The following is an 18,658-nucleotide window of genomic DNA, read 5'->3' as shown; positions in this document are numbered from 1 at the left end:
GACTTCGCAGATGAAAAGGAGGGTCCAACCAAGCGGAGAAAAGTTATGAAATCTCCTATCCTGCACATCAGTTGTGCATTTATATGCATATGCTTACACATGGTTGTTCAAGACAGACTATCTTGGAACAAAATGTTGTTGATGATCATTTGTAGGTAGAATAAATTACAACAGGCTACTAACATTTTTATAAGTTTTAAAATAATAATGACTTGAAGCCCATCATATGGTCATATCATGTGGTTGTTTTCTGGACTGTAGGGTACCAGCACTTTGAAAGGGCATATCACGACACTGCGTTCTTGCATCACGTTACAGTATTGTCACTGTGCATCACGATTTCTTGGTCCAATACGATATCATTACAGCCCTACCCCATACTCTTAGGCTTTTTCTTTTCCATTAATATTGCTAGATTTTCCATGAATTTGGGCGCTAACATTGCTAGAAATTTACAGGAAAGCAAATGCATCTGTTAACCATTCAAGTGTTACTAATCAATGTTTGGAACCATATTCACTGTTAACCTGTAGATTTCTCGTTATTATGCGAAGTCTCTTCTGTCCATGACCCCACTGCATTACCTCCGTGACCTCCCTAGGGGCCCCGACCCCCAGTTTGGGAAGTACTGGTCTAATAAATGGAATTCAGATCAGTGGTGTGACGGCGGTTTTGCCGAAACCACATAGGCTTTCGTTTTGAGTGTCTCTTCACCATTTGACAGAGACGTATGGTAACACCGTAGCTTTTGGTGGTTTCTTCACTCTGGCTGCTTACTGCCCTACATGATTGATATCTAGAGCTCTCACGTGTGTGCGTGTGGACATTTGTTCTCAGAGGTACACTACACAGACGTGCTTCATCAAGCCAGAAGTGGTTGATGCTACTATTTTTTCAGTCGCGTGATCTATTTTTTTTGGTTCATGTTCCAATTGACAATGTTGTATACCTTTTGCATTGGCCAGCATATGCCGTATTTCTCTTGACTCTGAAAGTGTTCTTTTGGAGCTCTTCTATTTGGCATGTGTTGGAATTGACATTGTGCTGAACTTGTGTTTCATGGTTTACAACCAGTTTTTTTTTACATGTCTGTCATGCTGTCATACTAAAACTTTCGCTCTTTTTTTTTTTTTTTTACACAAACCAAGTATATTTTCTGACCGCACCTACACCACCTCAGGTGAATTAGTTGCGGCACTTAATTAGTGCGGGTGCTTATTATGTAACCGTATGTGCTCAGCATTCCCAGTGAAGTGTGTGTGTGTGTGTGTGTCAGAGTGAGCTAGAGGGATTTCTCCAGCTGCAGTGGAGCCCCTCGAGCATGGACACTGCCCTGCCAAATTACTCCCCCGAGTCCCTCCGTTGTATGGAGAACTGCACAATCATTTGTCCTCGTTAGGCATTTTAATATCATAAATTAGCAGCTGTTAATCACTCTGAACTTAATTCCCCCCACACTGTGGTCCCTCATTGTAATGCTTGGCGATGACTGACTCAAGTCTGCTTTCTCTCTGTTTCTTTCCAGAATGCTGCCTTTTTATATGGCCTCGGTATGGTTTACTTCCATTACAACGCATTTCAGTGGTAAGTACCTCATCACTTATATCTATGCAGTGGAAAACTTGGCCATAATGTTGCACCCATAACAGCACAGAACTGCCTAACCATATTACACCGTACACAACTTTTGCTCTTGTCTGCTGATATGGAGATTGGGACCTACAGTAAGTGAGGGCTACAGAAATGGATTTGGAGAACAGGGGGTGAAGGTAGGGGTGAGGGGTGCCTCTGAATTTTGGCCAGGACCATCGGCAAGAATGCTGGGTAGTCTTTGGACAACATCTCCACCCTGTTGGAAAAGTGGCTGCACGTTCTGGGTGGTATATCCCAAAATGTTTTAGTTTTTTTTTGAAAGTGGTGGCTGGAGCAGAGTTTCTCTGCAGGGGCTCTGGCTGGTGCGATCACTACAGCCCTTTACCCCCAGTGATAATCTGTGTTTCAAGGCCTAGATAGTCAGCAGATGGGGGCATCCATGTGCCCACTGAACTATTTTCTTTGTTGATGAGCAAATATGTATGACTGAAATGTGGTTCCTTCTAAAGGCATGTCAGGATTTCTTCTCGCTTCTCTGAGTGATCATATTGGAGCACAACATGAGGACATTTTTCTAAGGGTTTTGGACAGAATTGTATCAAATATATTAGTCATCACATACTCAGCGCTATGTGTTGTGTCCGCCATACACATTCATCAACATGCATAAAATATGTGATCCAGTGGGTAATTTGGTCGTGTATGTACGTGGTCACATTCTAATATCACTAAAACTAAACTGAAATGTATAGGAAGTGTGATTGGTATAGCTCGTCAGCAGTTCTCACTAAACATTTTCATGATCTGTAGAATTGGCACATTTCAAGCTCGGTATGAATGCACCGTAGGCCTATTTCAGAGCCAGTGGCTTGCATCTTTTGATTGGTTGGCAGGAAGTGTGCCATGACGTACAGCAAGGTTGGTTTTAATGCCAATTTGAAAACCTGCTCTAGTCTGGACATACAAAAGCATTAAAATTTGCACTATCCCAACACTATGAATTTTAGTGGCCATCTTTTGGTGGCCATCTTTAGGTGCACTGTAATGTATTTTAATAGTTCTTTCCAGAATTCATGCTGCCAATTCACAAATGTTACTTAAAAAAACCTCACTACCACCATCAAATTGTAAGTATTCATGATGGGGAAAGATGCATTTTTTTCATACATGAAAAGGCGGATCCATTTTGAGTTTTCAGAAATGTTCAGACAATTCGGACATTTTTAGCTATAAAACTATGCATAAATCTACGCATACTAGTAAATATTGGTTTATTACTTTGTAAACATGCATGAAAATATTAAATTTCACAATAGGCAGCACGGTTTCAATGAGCAGCATAGTTGCAATACTTACTCTGGCCTCCATCCTACACAGTGCACCTTTTTAAGAGAGTACTGCATCCGCAGCAACAATACAAGAGCCTGTCGGCAGAGGAAGAGGATTATCAACAGGCGAAATGGGACCACTGTGGATCACTGCCCAGAGTTTACACAGTCCACCCATTTGAAATTTGCCAAGAGCAACAAGGATAATCTCATTGGAGCATCCTCATGAAATGTGTGAGCAAAAAAAAGGCCAAGTTTATTTTCGCTGAAAGCAAGTACATGACGGGCAATTAAACTGTTATAAAAAAAAAACCCTGCCACCAATCCCTTAGTGATCCGAAGATAAAGATGACCTCAAGCAGTCTGCAAATAACCAACCAGTACTTAGACCAACCCATACTGATCAGAGTTTTGTTTGCCGCCACTAGAATCCTACAACTTTTTGACCAGTTTTCCAATTTTTGACTGCATCCGTCGATATGGAAAGCCACCAGCATCATCCCAACTAAGAATTATTGGCTTATATCGTACCATTTCTGGAAATAGGCTCATTTTACACCTTCAGCCATTCTCTTTGTCTGATGATGCCTGTAGCGAAGGGGAGTAGAGTTGCCCAGCTGGGACTCGAACCCAGACCTTCTGGGGTAGTACACTGGGGCTCTGACCGCTACACCAAAGAGCCAGGCTCGTTGGCGTGACAGTCAGAACACAGCCACAACCCTAGTGATGGTCACTCCACCACAATGCCACTTCTAGTTACAAGCTAGCAATTATAATTGAATGTTAGGAAGTACAGAGGAATGATGGTGCTTGGCTGTGCACACTCTGAAGATGCTGAAGAAGGCTTAAGCTGGGCTTACACTGTGCGACTTTTGCCCCGATTTTGCCACGATTTGGCACTCGCACGACTTTTTGAGAGTCGGGGCGATTTCTTGCTCAATCGCAGGTCAATCGTGAGTCTCGCATCGTGCAGTTTACATGGGGTAACGACAAGCGATTTCGCCTCACGATCGTGCAATCGCAGGGTCGCAAGAAAATCAAAACGGTTTGAAATTCTGGTCGTGGCTCGTGCGTAAATCGCACAGTTAAAGCAGTGCTGCGACCCGATTTGACACTTCACACGCACAAATGAATAGGGCCGTGCGATTCGCTGTTGAGCGCGACCTCATCTCCACCTCAGGTGCGCATGTTCCCTCCTCTGCAGCCCGGGGAAACATGCCTGTCGCGTCGTACGGTGGAAGCATTTCGCTCGCATCCGACTGTCGGCTCGTGCAGTGTGAGGACGTGAGTCCTGAGTTGTGAACTTTTAAACAGTGAAATTCTATTGTGCAGTGTGAGCAGAAGCTTAAGACCCACGAGTGAAAATATCGCACAGTGTATGCCCGGCTTTAGGCTGAAACGTCTGTCTGTCATGCCCACTAAAATAAAAATACTTGTACAAGAATTGCACTCGAGTGTGTTTTTTTCTACAGGAGATGTACAAAATCTGTTCACTCTCACCCAAAGACGTTGTAAAAACGTTTGGGAGTTGAGCGTTCTTTTAGAAAAGGGCTGGAAAGGGTTAAGAGGCTGGGAGAGGCCGAACTCTCAGCCGTCGAGGTCACGAGAGCAAGGGGGCTAGAGGGTGGCAGGGCTGGAAGGCGGCGGGGGGAGGAGTGTCCTGTGGGAGAGGGAGGTGTTTGGCATTGCGTAGGGAGTGGCTGCATGAGTGGGAGGAGAGGCTGCAGGAGAGTGGGAGGGAGGGAGGGAGGGAGGAGGCGGCATAACGCGCAAACTATTTTCACACAGTTGGGCCGCACTCTCCAGTGGCCTGCAGGATTGTGATTGATGCTGCCTTTGCTTTGCGCAGCCGTGGGCATTTTGTCCTCAGGCGAACTTTACTGTGCGCACACCCACAATCATGCACACATACACACTCCGACACGTGTGCATTCGAGGTTGCATGTGTGTGTCTGTGAGCATGGGCGGTCACAAACACATACACATAGACACACAGGCAGAGTCCACACCCTTTGAAGCCAGAGCAGCTCAGTCTGGTTATTACCGGCCAAGTGAACGTTTTGCTCCGGACGTGATTGTGAATAATTTGGTAGGCCCTTTTCCTTTGCCAGTCAGACTTGGGAACAAAAATGAATGGTTGTTAATTTGGTTGGATTAAATGGAATTTCTGTGCCGTGCCTGTGAGTCTTTGGACTGGCATTGACCATTTTCTGCAAGACAGTGCTGCCTGACCTGCGTGTTAGCTGTTACAGCCTAATGAAAAGGAATGGCTTTTTTCTACAATGTAAACAGATTCTATGATTTCAGAACAAGTATGTGCCTGTCTGTTAACACTCAACAGTGGCTGTTATTATGAAGCTTCTAATATTGTGGAAAGATCTTAAAATGGCTTTTATTTGTTTAAGGTCAAATGTTGTAGAAACCTGTAAATGACAATATGTGAATTGTTACATTGGAGGAGTGCTACATTGGAGGCATTTTACACAGTTTAAATGTCCACAAAGTTGTCATAGTGCTCAGTGAGATGTCTAAGATGCTAACAGCAAATGGGCTGTAACCATTCACATATAATGTAGTGACTGCCTTTTTTCATAACCAATATAGTGACTGCCTTCTTGTCTGGCAGAGTAGTTAGCCGTGCATAAGTAAAGGAATTGGGAAGTATTCCAAGAACCTGGCAAATTAGTAAACCTGCATAAGTCAACCATGAGGTAGTGATAAATCCTCTAATAGAAGAGCCCCGAGCCCTCATTTTCTTCACTTTACGACACCTGTGGGTTGTCTATTAGCAGGTTTACCACTGACGGTAGGTTAATTTAGCCAGGTTTAATGACTCGACCATGTTCTTGGAATACCCCCGCTGGTGGTGTTTGCCTGTTTTATTTACTACTGGAGGTCCCCTGTCTCCCCCGTCTAGGCCCACACAGCCCAGCTGCTCAGAGGCCCATGCAGGACAGAGAAGGTAGGCAGGCTGCATCCCCCATGCTGGCTTCACACAGGGCCAGTTAAAATAATCCAATCAATGCAAAACAAACAGACAAACAAGTAAACACAATTCCTGCTGGACACACATGAGACAATTGGCTTTGTCAAATGGAAGCAGTGATTTTAAGTGTTTGACTTGAAGTTTTGGCGTTCAATTGGTTGCTTTTTTCCTAGAATGTTTTCCAAGTAGCCAAGGCTGGTTAGTTAGGTTTTCTGTCTGTAGGCTGTTCCTGAAGTGAAATGTGAGTGTACTGTGTTGGATAGTGATAGATGTGTTGGTATATGGCGTTGTTGAGAATCATTGTAACTGTGTGTCTACAGATGTGTGTCACTGTGTCAACCTGTGTGTGTGTCTGATTGGGGGATTGTAAGGACTAGATCAGCATTCATTCCCATCCTGGGCTGATCCGGAAGAGGTTAAGCTGGGCCAAAGCATTCATTCCCTTAAGTCAGACAACCCCCACTCACTCACCCACCTTCAGGATTATATGGTGCTGTTGAGCAGCCTTTTTGATTGAGAGAAGGAGAGTGTGGGAGAGAGGGTGTGTGTTGTCCTCGTCCTGTGTGTGTGTGTGTGAGTTGTAGGTTAGCTCATCAGCAGCTTCCGGCTTCAAAGAACGATTGAAACCCACAACAAACACGCGTACACACACGCACAGCTCTCATCTAGAAACTCAGATGACCTGCTTCCACCCAGCCAACTCTCAAAACATTGCACACACGCTTTCACTTAATCACTGTCTCTTACTTTCACTCTTTGTGGTCATGCTTTTTCTTTCTTTCTTTTCTCTCTTTCTCCCGCTCTCTTCATTTTCTCCATTCTTCTGCTCCCTCCAGCTTGGTTGTTGTTTTTTTTCTTCTCGTCCCCACTTTCACTACATCACCATCTAATTTTCCTGTCAACGTCATTTTTCTTGTAATGCCCACACAAACAAAACACTCTTCTGTTGTCTCTCTCCTCATCACCACCACCACATCCACAACTCTAGCAGTGGTGTGTGTGCGCCTCTGTGTGTGTGCGCCTCTGTGTGTGTGCGCCTCTGTGTGTGTGTGTGTGTGCCTGTGCCTGTGTGTGTGTGCGCGCGTCTGTGTGCGTGTCTGTGTGCGCGTGTGTGTGTGTGTGCGCGTGTGTGTGGCTGGCTGTGTGTGTGTGTGCGTGCACTGAGGGGGCAGAGTTTCCTTGGCACTGTGACAAAAAAGCTCCGGACTCCCAGAGGCCAGTGAGAGGGGGCGCAGAGGAGGGGGGAAAACAAGAAGAATGTACGAGAGGGAGAGTCGAGGAGAGGGAGGAAGAACTGACAGAAAGAGAGAGGGGAGGCAATGATGCTGTGTGACGTTTCCTGCTCCCTGTTGCCCCTGCAGAGCCAAAAGTGCAGGCAGCACTTCTTTTAAGCGGCTTTTTTTTATGTGCGCTCTGTAATTTCGGTCAATAGGTACTTAGGATGCCTCCATTCACTCCTCATTCTGGGAGAACGTTCATAATGTTTTGTTTCCATTCATTTAAAGTGTGGCCCATCAGTAAGACATTTGGCAGCAACTGTATAGTTTGTACCATGCATTTAAGTCACAATAAGCAAACGCTTCCGTTTTTTAAAATTATTTAAAGCAGTAATGATTGACGAGGGGAAAGTGTTTTTAAAATAAAAAATGGGAAGAAGCTTTCAGCAGCATTCTGCTCACAAAGGGATGGGACATTGGACGGTGATCTTCTTGGCCAAAATCTGCTCGGCCAAAAAAAGTGGTCAGTTCTGTAAAATTGCCTGACAAGGATAAGATTAAAATTATATAATACTTTATTGATTCATTCATAGTATGTTTTTAAAGCCATCAATTCAGCAACCGATTACAGTAGCATGAATAATATGTGGGACGTTAAAATGTATGTCCGATTTGTATAGGAGTATGTACATTATTGCACATTATTACCATCTTGCAGGGAATAATTCCTGCACTGGCAATCGAGGTTGACCAACTCTACTAGGTTAATTACTAGGGCTGTAACGATACGCTCAACTCACGATTCGGTTCTTATCACTATTTATGACCTACGGTTCGATACACCCCACGATTTTACATTATACAGGGTTCGTACGGTCATGAAAAACCTGGAAAAGTTATGGAATTTGAAAATTCAAATTTCCAGGCCTGGAAAAGTTATGGAAAACGTATTTTTGGTCAAAAGTTTTGGAAAAGTCATGGAAATCCATCCAGTGTTTCATCAATTATCTTTATGAAGTTGATGCCACGGCGTAATAAAATCTAAATGTCCGAGTTCTCGTGGAAATGTTGTCTAGTGCAGGCTGCGTCTGCCTAACCATGTGTTGCCAAATTGAGTGGGTTTCAAATAACGCATGTTGTAATGGCTCCAGGCGGGTTTCAAGCGTTTTTGGCGCTAGAAATCAGTCACACCTGGCAACCTGCCTCGTAACGCGCGAGCTAGATGTATTGTGTGCGTGGTGGTGAGAGGTAATCATACTAGCTCTAATCCTAGAAAAGAAATGTGGTTCTGTACGATATTACAGCATGTCGCGAAGTATTACTTCAACAATGAGCGGCTTAACTTTCTGAAACGATGAAAAACAATGGCTGGAGAGGACGAAAGTTGTGTTGTGTCCGTCCGATATGGGCGAAGCAGCGGCACTTGTTAGCCACCTGAAGGGCAAGATACAGCAGGCGGTTACCTCCAACAGGTTAGCAGTTATACGCGTTTTAAAATATTTAGCAGTTCCACTGAAACGTAGCTAATGCCAAAAGGAATACAATCGTAAGACCTGTTTGGTCTTGGTTTAATTTGCCAGATAGGGCACCAAGCGAACCTTTATGCTTTCGGTAAGCCCCGAGATTTTGATATTGATAAGCAATGCACCTGCTGCCTGAGAGTGAACTTGTCCAGTGTGCTGAAAGATTACATGAAATCCGTACAGTAGTCTATGTGCAGCTGACCGCGAGCCAAACGATTACCAATGTCTGCATCACAGACTTCTACTAGAAGTCAGTGGTCTGCATGACGCGCCTGTTTTGAAATACGGTATAAACGGCAGCGTGACTAGAGTTTGAAAAAGTCATCTGTGGCTTTGTTTTCAAATCGGTCAGATCGTTGTAACACAAAATGAAACTCACCCTAGCATCTCCTTGAGTGGGCGTCAGACTAGAACTATGCCACGAACAGTGCAGTCTCTCTCTTTTTTTTTTGCTCCAGCAACGACCACAACAAATGACAACATTATCACTTACAGGAGCTTTGGACTGTTGTGCTTAGGCAGGTGTAGTAGGCAGGCCTATGATTTCTTACTTGGGCAGGATGAGCATTTATCCATCTCCATAGAGAGCATGTTGATACAAATGTGTCTTCATGATGATTTCACGACCTAATTTGCTATAGGCTGGCCTAGGCCTATTCATTTTCATTTCTGACTGTACATTAGACAAGCGAATTATATAACATTGGTGAATAATAGCAGAATTAATGTAATACAACATGAAGTATAATGGTTGCTTATAGCTTGTAGTAAAAGATAACATAGTATGAATATGTTTATTGTTTACATATTTGTAATAGGCTATGTAAGCTTAATATATAATATAATATGCCATAGTCTATAGTATAAATATATACAGTAATTACATATTTATAATATAGGCTACGTAATATAGCCTGTAATATAGCCTGTAATATAGCCTAATACGCCCCCACCCCCCACGCGCGATTGGTCATTGGTTTTTCGGTCCTGGAAATTCAGAAAAAGGTTTTGGAAAAGTCATGGAAAAAAATTGGTGAAAAAGTGTATGAATAAAATAATATGAAATAGTTTATCGGTAGAATAGGTGACAGGAGGCTAGTAATAACTTGAAATATAATACCGGTAATGATGATTTGAAGCTTGTTTTTTGGACTGATTGGTAACAAAACTTTGAATGGCATATCACGATACTGGTTCTTTGTATCGTGGATACAGTATCGTGACTGTGTGTAGCGATTTCTCGATTCGATACAATATCGCTACAGCCCTATTAATTACCTTTCACAGTAGTGGTCTGTGAGGCAATTTCAAAAGCTATTCATATGTCTGGATTAATATTATGTTTACTTTGATGCCACAATACATCAGCAATCTAGTGAATTCGTAGCGGGGTTAAAAGTCTTTATTAGTTAGTAGTTAGTAATGGCATTTTTTCATGCGCACATAGCATTGTATCATTGTTATGCAACAATATTCATTAACATGCAGAGCTACTGTTGATATTGAATCAAATGCAGTAATAAAGTACATTTAACACTGTATAAAGTGTAAGCTAACGCATGAGCCATAGTGCCTCACTTAAGTTCCTCACATTCCACTGTGGGTAAGTCAATGAAAGAAGTACATTAGCAGCAGGAAGTTTTCGTTTCATCACTCGGGCCTCTCTGCTGGCGACCCCTGACCTCTATGATGCCCGCTTGCTCTCGCTCTATCGCTCTCGCTCGCTGCTACGTCACGCTTGACTCCCGGCCGCCACAGATGCTAAGGCCGGCCAGCACGGCTGGTCTCTCGGAGGAAGCCCTGCTGATTGTTTGGATTGTCTGTGTGCGTCATGTGCACCCATACACTTCCATCCCATCTCATCTGGGGCCGTCTGCTCACTGTGTTATCCAGACATCCTGTGCACGTGTGTACATATGGAAGATGGCTTCCTCAGTGGTCAGACTGTAGTGGACTCTATTTCTGGTATAGTCCTAAACTGGGTATTTTTAGGGTTCAATGAGAAGCGAGCAAACTGTTTGCTCTTTGGAGCAAATTGGCTTTTGAAGGTACCTTTTTGTGGTCCTTTAAAAATTGAGAGGTATTGTAAGTAGAATTCAAAGATAATTGGTTACACTGGTTGAAAAGTAGTTAAGGTCAGTTGATTTAGTGGAGCGATTCTGTGAGGGTATTTGCATCCATAGACTGGGGAAAACGAGACCAAGACATTAGTTTGTGAAGAGTTAAGTAATGGCCCGAATCACTTGTGATTAGTCTTCCATGTCCACCATTTTGGCTTTATGGGAGATGTACAGGCATATGGTTTGAATTTTAGGGTTTTGTACCATGTTAGAAGCAGGGCTTTGAACCATTATTTTTTTCCAAACGTTCCGTTCCGAACAGAAACGGAATTATAACGTTTCCGGTTATGAGTTCCACCAATAAATTGACGTTCCCGAACCGGTTAGAACAAAAAAATATTGTTCCCGGAACAGTTAATTTCGTTCCTGTCAGCTGATTACTCCCCATAGGCCTAACTGACCTTAATTAACCAAGAAAGACGGAAGTGCAAATGAGTCAGCCTACTTCCAAACTGTTTATTCAAGCGGATGAAAAGAATATCCTCCAGAATTTTGTCATTCAGGGACGACCTAGCGGAGAATAAACCTCAATGAGGAAAATGCGCGCTCCATGCTGACTTGGGTCACGGGGAGCGCTATGATGGACATTGTGAGTTTGTGCATATTTGAAGCGGCCATGGATGCCCAATAACGTTGAACATTCTCGGTGCGGTTTACACATGCTTCTCTGCAATATCTTACAATGATGCAATGGAAACTCTGCCCTTTTGTATGACAGTGGTTTCTCTTATTTAAGATGTGTAGTGGAGACTTTGTAATCCATAGCTCTCTCTCCATTCAGTCAGAGAATGTCTGATGTCACACAGGACGTGAACCTCAGCCGTCATGGTAATGTGCGCAGGAAAATAATTACTTTTTTTTTTTGAGGAACGGTATTAACCGGTATTAACCGGCTACCATTATTTTTAAATAAGTGTTTCCGTTCCAGAACATAAAAAATAATAACATTTCCGGTTTCGTTTCTGTTCCCTGTAAAATACAAAAAGTTCCTGGTTTTCGTTTTCGTTCCTTGAACCGGTTCAAAGCCCTGGTTAGAAGATCTTAAGGCTAGCCTACTTATTTTGATCTGATGCCATGCATTAAAACAACAACTGCAGGTATTTTCTGCACTTCTAAGAATTGGCTACTTGAAGCCCTGAAGGATGACAGGCTCTGGCAAAAGAAAGAAAAGAGGGCTTTCTTCACACAAGTCTCTCTCTCTCTCTCTCTCTCTCTCTGTCATCCCTCCCTCACGAGCCTGTTCTGCCACTGCTCAGTCTTGCTCTCTCGTGTGCTCGCTCTCTCTCGTGCGCTCGCTCTCTGTCTCTTTCCCCTCAACAGTATTCTCTCTCCCTCTGATTCACACACCTCTTGTACTAAATTGCCACAGCTGTGTTTCGCTGTCCCTAACTTTGTTTTTCCCTGATCTTACCCTGATGCTTCTCTTCTTTGAGTTCCCGTAACCCCTCTTTGGCTTTGGTGTTCCTCTTCTTATTAACCATGGCTCAGGCCTGGCATTCTGTCACGTTCAATTGGCTCCACTGTCGAGCAGTGCTCATCGAGCGCTCTGCTGAGAGAGAGGGAGCAGGGTGAAAAGCAAAGAATGAAAGGAGGAAGGGGAGAGAGGGGTAGAGTGAGGAGTGAGTGGAAGAATGAAAAGGAAAGGGAGAACGAGTGTGAAGGAACAGAGGAGGGGGAGGACCGGATTTGGGGGCATTGAGTTCACAGGATGCATTTGTCGTTGATGTGCAGTCCAGTATGCATGTGCAGTCTCTCGTTTAGGCTTATTGCAGAGATTTGGGTATATTTATGTATTGCCTCCCTGATTGCATGTAGCCTAATCAAAATGCTTTGCTATTGAAGGGGTGTTACTACAAATGTTGCCACAGTGAGTGAGTGAGTGCACGAACATGAGTGCTAGAAGATTGGTCACTCACTCACTCACTCACTCACTCACTCACTCACTCACTCACTCACTCACTCACTCACTCACTCACTCACTCACTCACTCACTCACTCACTCACTCACTCACTCACTCACTCACTCACTCACTCACTCACTCACTCACTCACTCACTCACTCACTCACTCACTCACTCACTCACTCACTCACTCACTCACTCACTCACACACTCACTCACTCACTCACTCACTCACTCACTCACTCACTCACTCACTCACTCACTCACTCACTCACTCACTCACTCACTCACTCACTCACTCACTCACTCACTCACTCACTCACTCACTCACTCACTCACTCACTCACTCACTCACTCACTCACTCACTCACTCACTCACTCACTCACTCACTCACTCACTCACTCACTCACTCACTCACTCACTCACTCACTCACTCACTCACTCACTCACTCACTCACTCACTCACTCACTCACTCACTCACTCACTCACTCACTCACTCACTCACTCACTCACTCACTCACTCACTCACTCACTCACTCACTCACTCACTCACTCACTCACTCACTCACTCACTCACTCACTCACTCACTCACTCACTCACTCACTCACTCACTCACTCACTCACTCACTCACTCACTCACTCACTCACTCACTCACTCACTCACTCACTCACTCACTCACTCACTCACTCACTCACTCACTCACTCACTCACTCACTCACTCACTCACTCACTCACTCACTCACTCACTCACTCACTCACTCACTCACTCACTCACTCACTCACTCACTCACTCACTCACTCACTCACTCACTCACTCACTCACTCACTCACTCACTCACTCACTCACTCACTCACTCACTCACTCACTCACACTCACTCACTCACTCACTCACTCACTCACTCACTCACTCACTCACTCACTCACTCACTCACTCACTCACTCACTCACTCACTCACTCACTCACTCACTCACTCACTCACTCACTCACTCACTCACTCACTCACTCACTCACTCACTCACTCACTCACTCACTCACTCACTCACTCACTCACTCACTCACTCACTCACTCACTCACTCACTCACTCACTCACTCACTCACTCACTCACTCACTCACTCACTCACTCACTCACTCACTCACTCACTCACTCACTCACTCACTCACTCACTCACTCACTCACTCACTCACTCACTCACTCACTCACTCACTCACTCACTCACTCACTCACTCACTCACTCACTCACTCACTCACTCACTCACTCACTCACTCACTCACTCACTCACTCACTCACTCACTCACTCACTCACTCACTCACTCACTCACTCACTCACTCACTCACTCACTCACTCACTCACTCACTCACTCACTCACTCACTCACTCACTCACTCACTCACTCACTCACTCACTCACTCACTCACTCACTCACTCGCTCACTCACTCACTCACTCCACTCTCAACTCACTCGCTCACTCACTCACTCACTCACTCGCTCACTCATTCACTCATTCACTCACTCACTGACTCACTCACTCACTCACTCACTCACTCACTCACTCACTCACTCACTCACTCACTCACTCACTCACTCACTCACTCACTCACTCACTCACTCACTCACTCACTCACTCAGCATGGTGATTTTGAGTGAGCGTGAAGCAACTGCAGGAGTGGATGTGCCAGTGCTGTCCTCCTCCAAATGCCTGCTAATTAGCTGTGGCAGTACTCGGCACCCATCGCTTTCTCCTTTTCATTTCTTTTTCTCCCTGACTTTTTTAATTTCTTCATCCTTCTCTCTCTCCCTCCATCTGTGTTTTGATTTGTTTTGCCTTTTCACTTGTCTTAGGCACAGAAACCACTTCTGCACAGAATTATTCCGAACGGTCTTCCTGACTAACCTTTTTTTTTCTTTCTTAAACTTGAAGCACTGTTTGGGAGTGTATTCAGGGTTCATTCAACGTTGCCGGTGTCTGTGCCCGCATCAGTTACGTTCGGCACTAAAGTGCTTACCTGCGAACCGCCCTTGTTCATACCGGGGTCCGAACTTTTCCCGCATGTGATTCTGTTACCCGGATGAACCTGTGACGCCCATGTTGTCGTCACAGTTCGCAGAGAAAAAACAAGTGTTTTGCGGTTCGCATTGCGAACCAACATTCCGGTTCGCGAACGTGAATGTCTGTGGTGTGAACACGGCGGTCGGTTCAAGATTAGGCGCGGGAACGGGCTCCAGCACGGTTCTCAGTCGGCCCGAACACGCTATTAAAGGATAACTTCATTACAACTGCATGTTGACTGCTCACACTACCCTCGACTTCTCAGTACCTGAGGTTTTTTTTTCTTCTACAGCCTTTTCCGAGATCCTGGTCATTGTGATGGAGTTAGCTGTTCGTTTACATTTCAAAAAAACATTTTTATTTATTCCCAAAAACATCCAAAAGGTTAGGCAACATCAGCAGACAACTAGCAAACAGCGGTACCATTTGGGAAAATATTTGTAGTAGGCCTATGTTATTTAAAAAAAAAAAAAAACAAGCGGTGCCCCATTAGAAAAGCTCAGATCTCGGAAAGGGCTCAGCCGATGCTGTTGGTGTGAAAGGCAGAGTAGAACACTCCGCCCGATACTTGGCTGAAAGACCTACAACTTCTCGATGCTGCCACGACACGCTCTTGTGTGTATCTGGCCTTGTGCATCTGCTCCGATTGACCTATGTGGGTGACTGTTGATCAACTTGATGCCCGGTTTCTATTGTGTGGTGGTGCGCCACAGAGTGGTGCATTTATGGTAGACACTGCTGTATGTATTTCCGGATGGGCAGTTTGATCATGCATCCGTTTACCCTGTACCTGTTCTTGTGTTGCACCTCCTGAAAGGCTTTTACCATCCCGTGACCCACACATCAACAGATTTTATCTTTTGGTGTATATCTGGGATCATGTCCTCAAAAGAGATGCTAGGATATCTGTATTGCAGGAAGAACTGTTTTCACAGACCCTTTCTTCTTCTCTGTGTGTGTGTATGCGTGTGCGCGTGTCCACAATGCTACCGGGAGGGATCGTGTCATGAAGTGAGGTTTCTGGCTGTACTGTGCGTGTGTTGCAGGATGAGCCTTTTATTAATCACAGGTCCTTTTGTTCCCCTCTCTCCGTGTTGCGGGGTCATAAACAGCCTTTCGGGAGGTGTTCGACATCAACTGATTGCGTTTCTTAGTTTATTTCAGGGGCTTTTAGTCTTAAGTTCTGAAAAGAGGTGCTTAGATATACAGTATTCATTGCAGGATGCAGGAAATATAAACATGATTCTATATAAATATGTGTTGCAATATGAGCTGTTTAATGAATCTCTCTCTCCCCACCTCTCTCTCTTTTGTTGCAGGGCGATAAAGGCCTTTCAGGAGGTGCTCTATATCGACCCAGGCTTCTCCAGGGCCAAGGAGATCCACCTTCGCCTCGGCCTGATGTTTAAAGTCAACACCGACTACGAGTCAAGCCTGAAGGTACGGTTTCCTCTTTTTATTACTTCTCTTCTTTTTTTAAACTCCCCACATAGTCTTTCATACACACTTTACTCATGAGCAAACAGCTCTCATTACACACATTCACATCTCGGCTCACATCATACATAAAATGTACACACATGCGTACGCAAGCACACCAGCTCACTCATAACAGCACCTATAATATCTACACCCAAGTCAACACCTTGCATCAGACGAATAATGACATCAAATTGTGTAAATCTTTTTTTTTTGTCTTTGCATGAATGCTATGGGCATTTACGTTTCCTTTTTTGTGTAATAAGGTTGTAGGAACGGTTGCTTGTTGAAAAGAGTCGCCCAACTTTGAGGGTTGTGGAAGAGATGCAAGCATTGATTGAGCATTGATTCAGCAGTCGATAGTCTTGAAGGCGCAGCATCAATGAGCTGCAAGTGGCACCTGCTTTGTCTTGTGTTCCGTTGTGTGTGAAATGTACAGGTTTTGATACAAGTCATACAGTCTCTCCTTTTTTTGTCTCTCACGGGCACACACACACACACACACACACACACACACACACACACACACACACACACACACACACACACACACACACACACACACACACACACACACACACACACACACACACACACACACACACACACACACACACACAGTTCATCTCCTTCAGCTCCTCTCCTGCGGCTCGATGGCTGCTGAAAAGCTGCAGGTTTCCTTAACCAATTATTTATTGTCAAAGGCTCCCTTTTTTTTTTTAGCTCGATGCGCTTTCTCTTTCTCCCTCTCGATCGCCTTCCCCTCCTGTTTTCTTTCTTTCCGCAGCCCCAGCCATTTTGGCACTGCTTAAATCCAGAGAACATCCTCTCCCCCCTAAACTAACCATCGATTTTTGTTTTATTTTTTATTTATTTTTCACCCATCACTATGACTGTAACTGCGGCAGATGGTTCCCCTACCTCTAAAGTGTAATTGGCCAATTCCGCAATCGATGGTTCTCATTGAGAACAGTTTTGAGCGGGCTATACAGGAGGTTACTTCTGACATGTGCTTTAGCACTGAGAGTGTATTGGCCTTACATTTCATGTACGTCTGCTTGTGTCATCACTGAGTACTTTTCCCCAACATTATATGGATGCCCCTTGGTGGGCTATAATCTGCATCGTTGGGAGTTTGTTTGGATGAAGCCAAACAAGAAATATAAATGTGGAACATGTTTACCTGCCTCGTAACTGCTTGTTGTACACACACTGTACATGGCTAATGCTAAAAAGTTCCCGGTACACTTTTTATTTGAGGTCCTTGTTCCATCCAGGTATTGATGATCAGTGTGTGACTGAAGCTTGTGCAGCCTTCATGGTGCGTGTTGTATATAGGGTTGAAGATTGCATGGGCTATCGCTGTAGTCAATGACAACATCCTGGATTCTGCTTTTGTCCCATCAAGATGTTTTCCCCCCTAGCAACCACAGCTTTGCACATCTCTGCTGGTGTTTAGGCTTCGTGTTGTCATCTGGGGTAGCAGGAGAGGCTCTGCTGTGGTCAGTTCGCGAGTCAGTCTGGCACTAATCTAACGGCCATCTTTGCGCAACCGCGATTGCTGCTGTTACGAGGCAGATTTCAAGTGGTTTGAGCTTAAGATTAGATGGACTGCTGAGAGATCCAGTTGATTAAGTAAGTTGCATGACATCTGCAGCGATAAGCATTTGGCTCTGTTTGTTGGCCCAATAGAGGAGTTGGGGACAATACGTAACAGATTTGGACATACGTTGAATTTTGTGTGTGTGTCCAGCCATATTGCTGTGTGCTTGTTAATTTGTGTATTTCCAAACACTGTGTATGGTCCTTCTTTAATTGTGTGTGTGCGCGCGCGCATGCGTGTGGCGTGCCGAGTTGCCATCTGGCCCAGCCCCCTGAAGAGCAGAGGACTGAGTCTCTCTTTCGCTCTCCCTCTCTCATTGATCCATCTTTCTATCCCTTTAATTTGTCCTTTTCACTTCCCTCCCTTATTCTTTCTCTTCCGGTAATGTCTTTGACCATTTCGCTGGTGCCTCCCCTTTTCCTGCTCACTCTGACTTATGAATGAGCCATGTGTTACTGTCGTACCTGGAGCCCAAAGGCACCAAGAGCCTTCACTGGGAGCCTACTATGCAACTTGCTACTAGTGCCATTGAAACTACATTGCGTTTCAGGCACTTGTTGGCTGAAAAGACTGTAGACGCTCTGCCTTGCTTTACCTCATGTGCAGTTTGAGTAATTCTTCAAAATCCCATAGAATCTCAAGCATGCTGAAGCATTTATTTACCCACTGTGTTAATATCTGCAATATTAGACATCCAGCTACATTTCCCACCCACCCCTCAAAATCACTCTGACTTTGAACCATTTGAAAGATGAAGACCAGGATTTTTATAGAAACAAAGAGTGGCTGAAATCGCGGCCACATGGCAAAGAGTCGCCTATCTAATCCTAAATATTTGTATGTCCCACAT

The 18,658-nt window shown here is 44.5% G+C and overlaps 1 protein-coding gene across 5 annotated transcripts in view; it reads left to right on the top strand.

Moving 5' to 3' along the window:
* The window catches only part of kdm6a (lysine (K)-specific demethylase 6A), a 100,487-nt gene that overhangs the window by 20,288 nt on the left and 61,541 nt on the right, over positions 1-18,658 (top strand). For 3 of the 5 annotated variants that reach the window (XM_063214010.1, XM_063214007.1, XM_063214008.1), the window contains exons 5-7: positions 1,526-1,584; positions 5,839-5,883; positions 16,046-16,166. In XM_063214010.1, the coding sequence (XP_063070080.1) occupies positions 1,526-1,584; positions 5,839-5,883; positions 16,046-16,166 (225 nt within the window). The remainder of the gene's footprint in view (positions 1-1,525; positions 1,585-5,838; positions 5,884-16,045; positions 16,167-18,658) is intronic. The other 2 variants (XM_063214011.1, XM_063214009.1) reach the window with 1 other exon arrangement.

Source organism: Engraulis encrasicolus, chromosome 13 (genome assembly GCF_034702125.1).
Source record: "Engraulis encrasicolus isolate BLACKSEA-1 chromosome 13, IST_EnEncr_1.0, whole genome shotgun sequence".
Classification (NCBI taxonomy): Eukaryota; Metazoa; Chordata; class Actinopteri; order Clupeiformes; family Engraulidae; genus Engraulis; species Engraulis encrasicolus.
The sequence above is the reverse complement of the archived record's forward strand: the minus strand, read 5'-3'. Positions and strand labels throughout refer to the sequence as shown.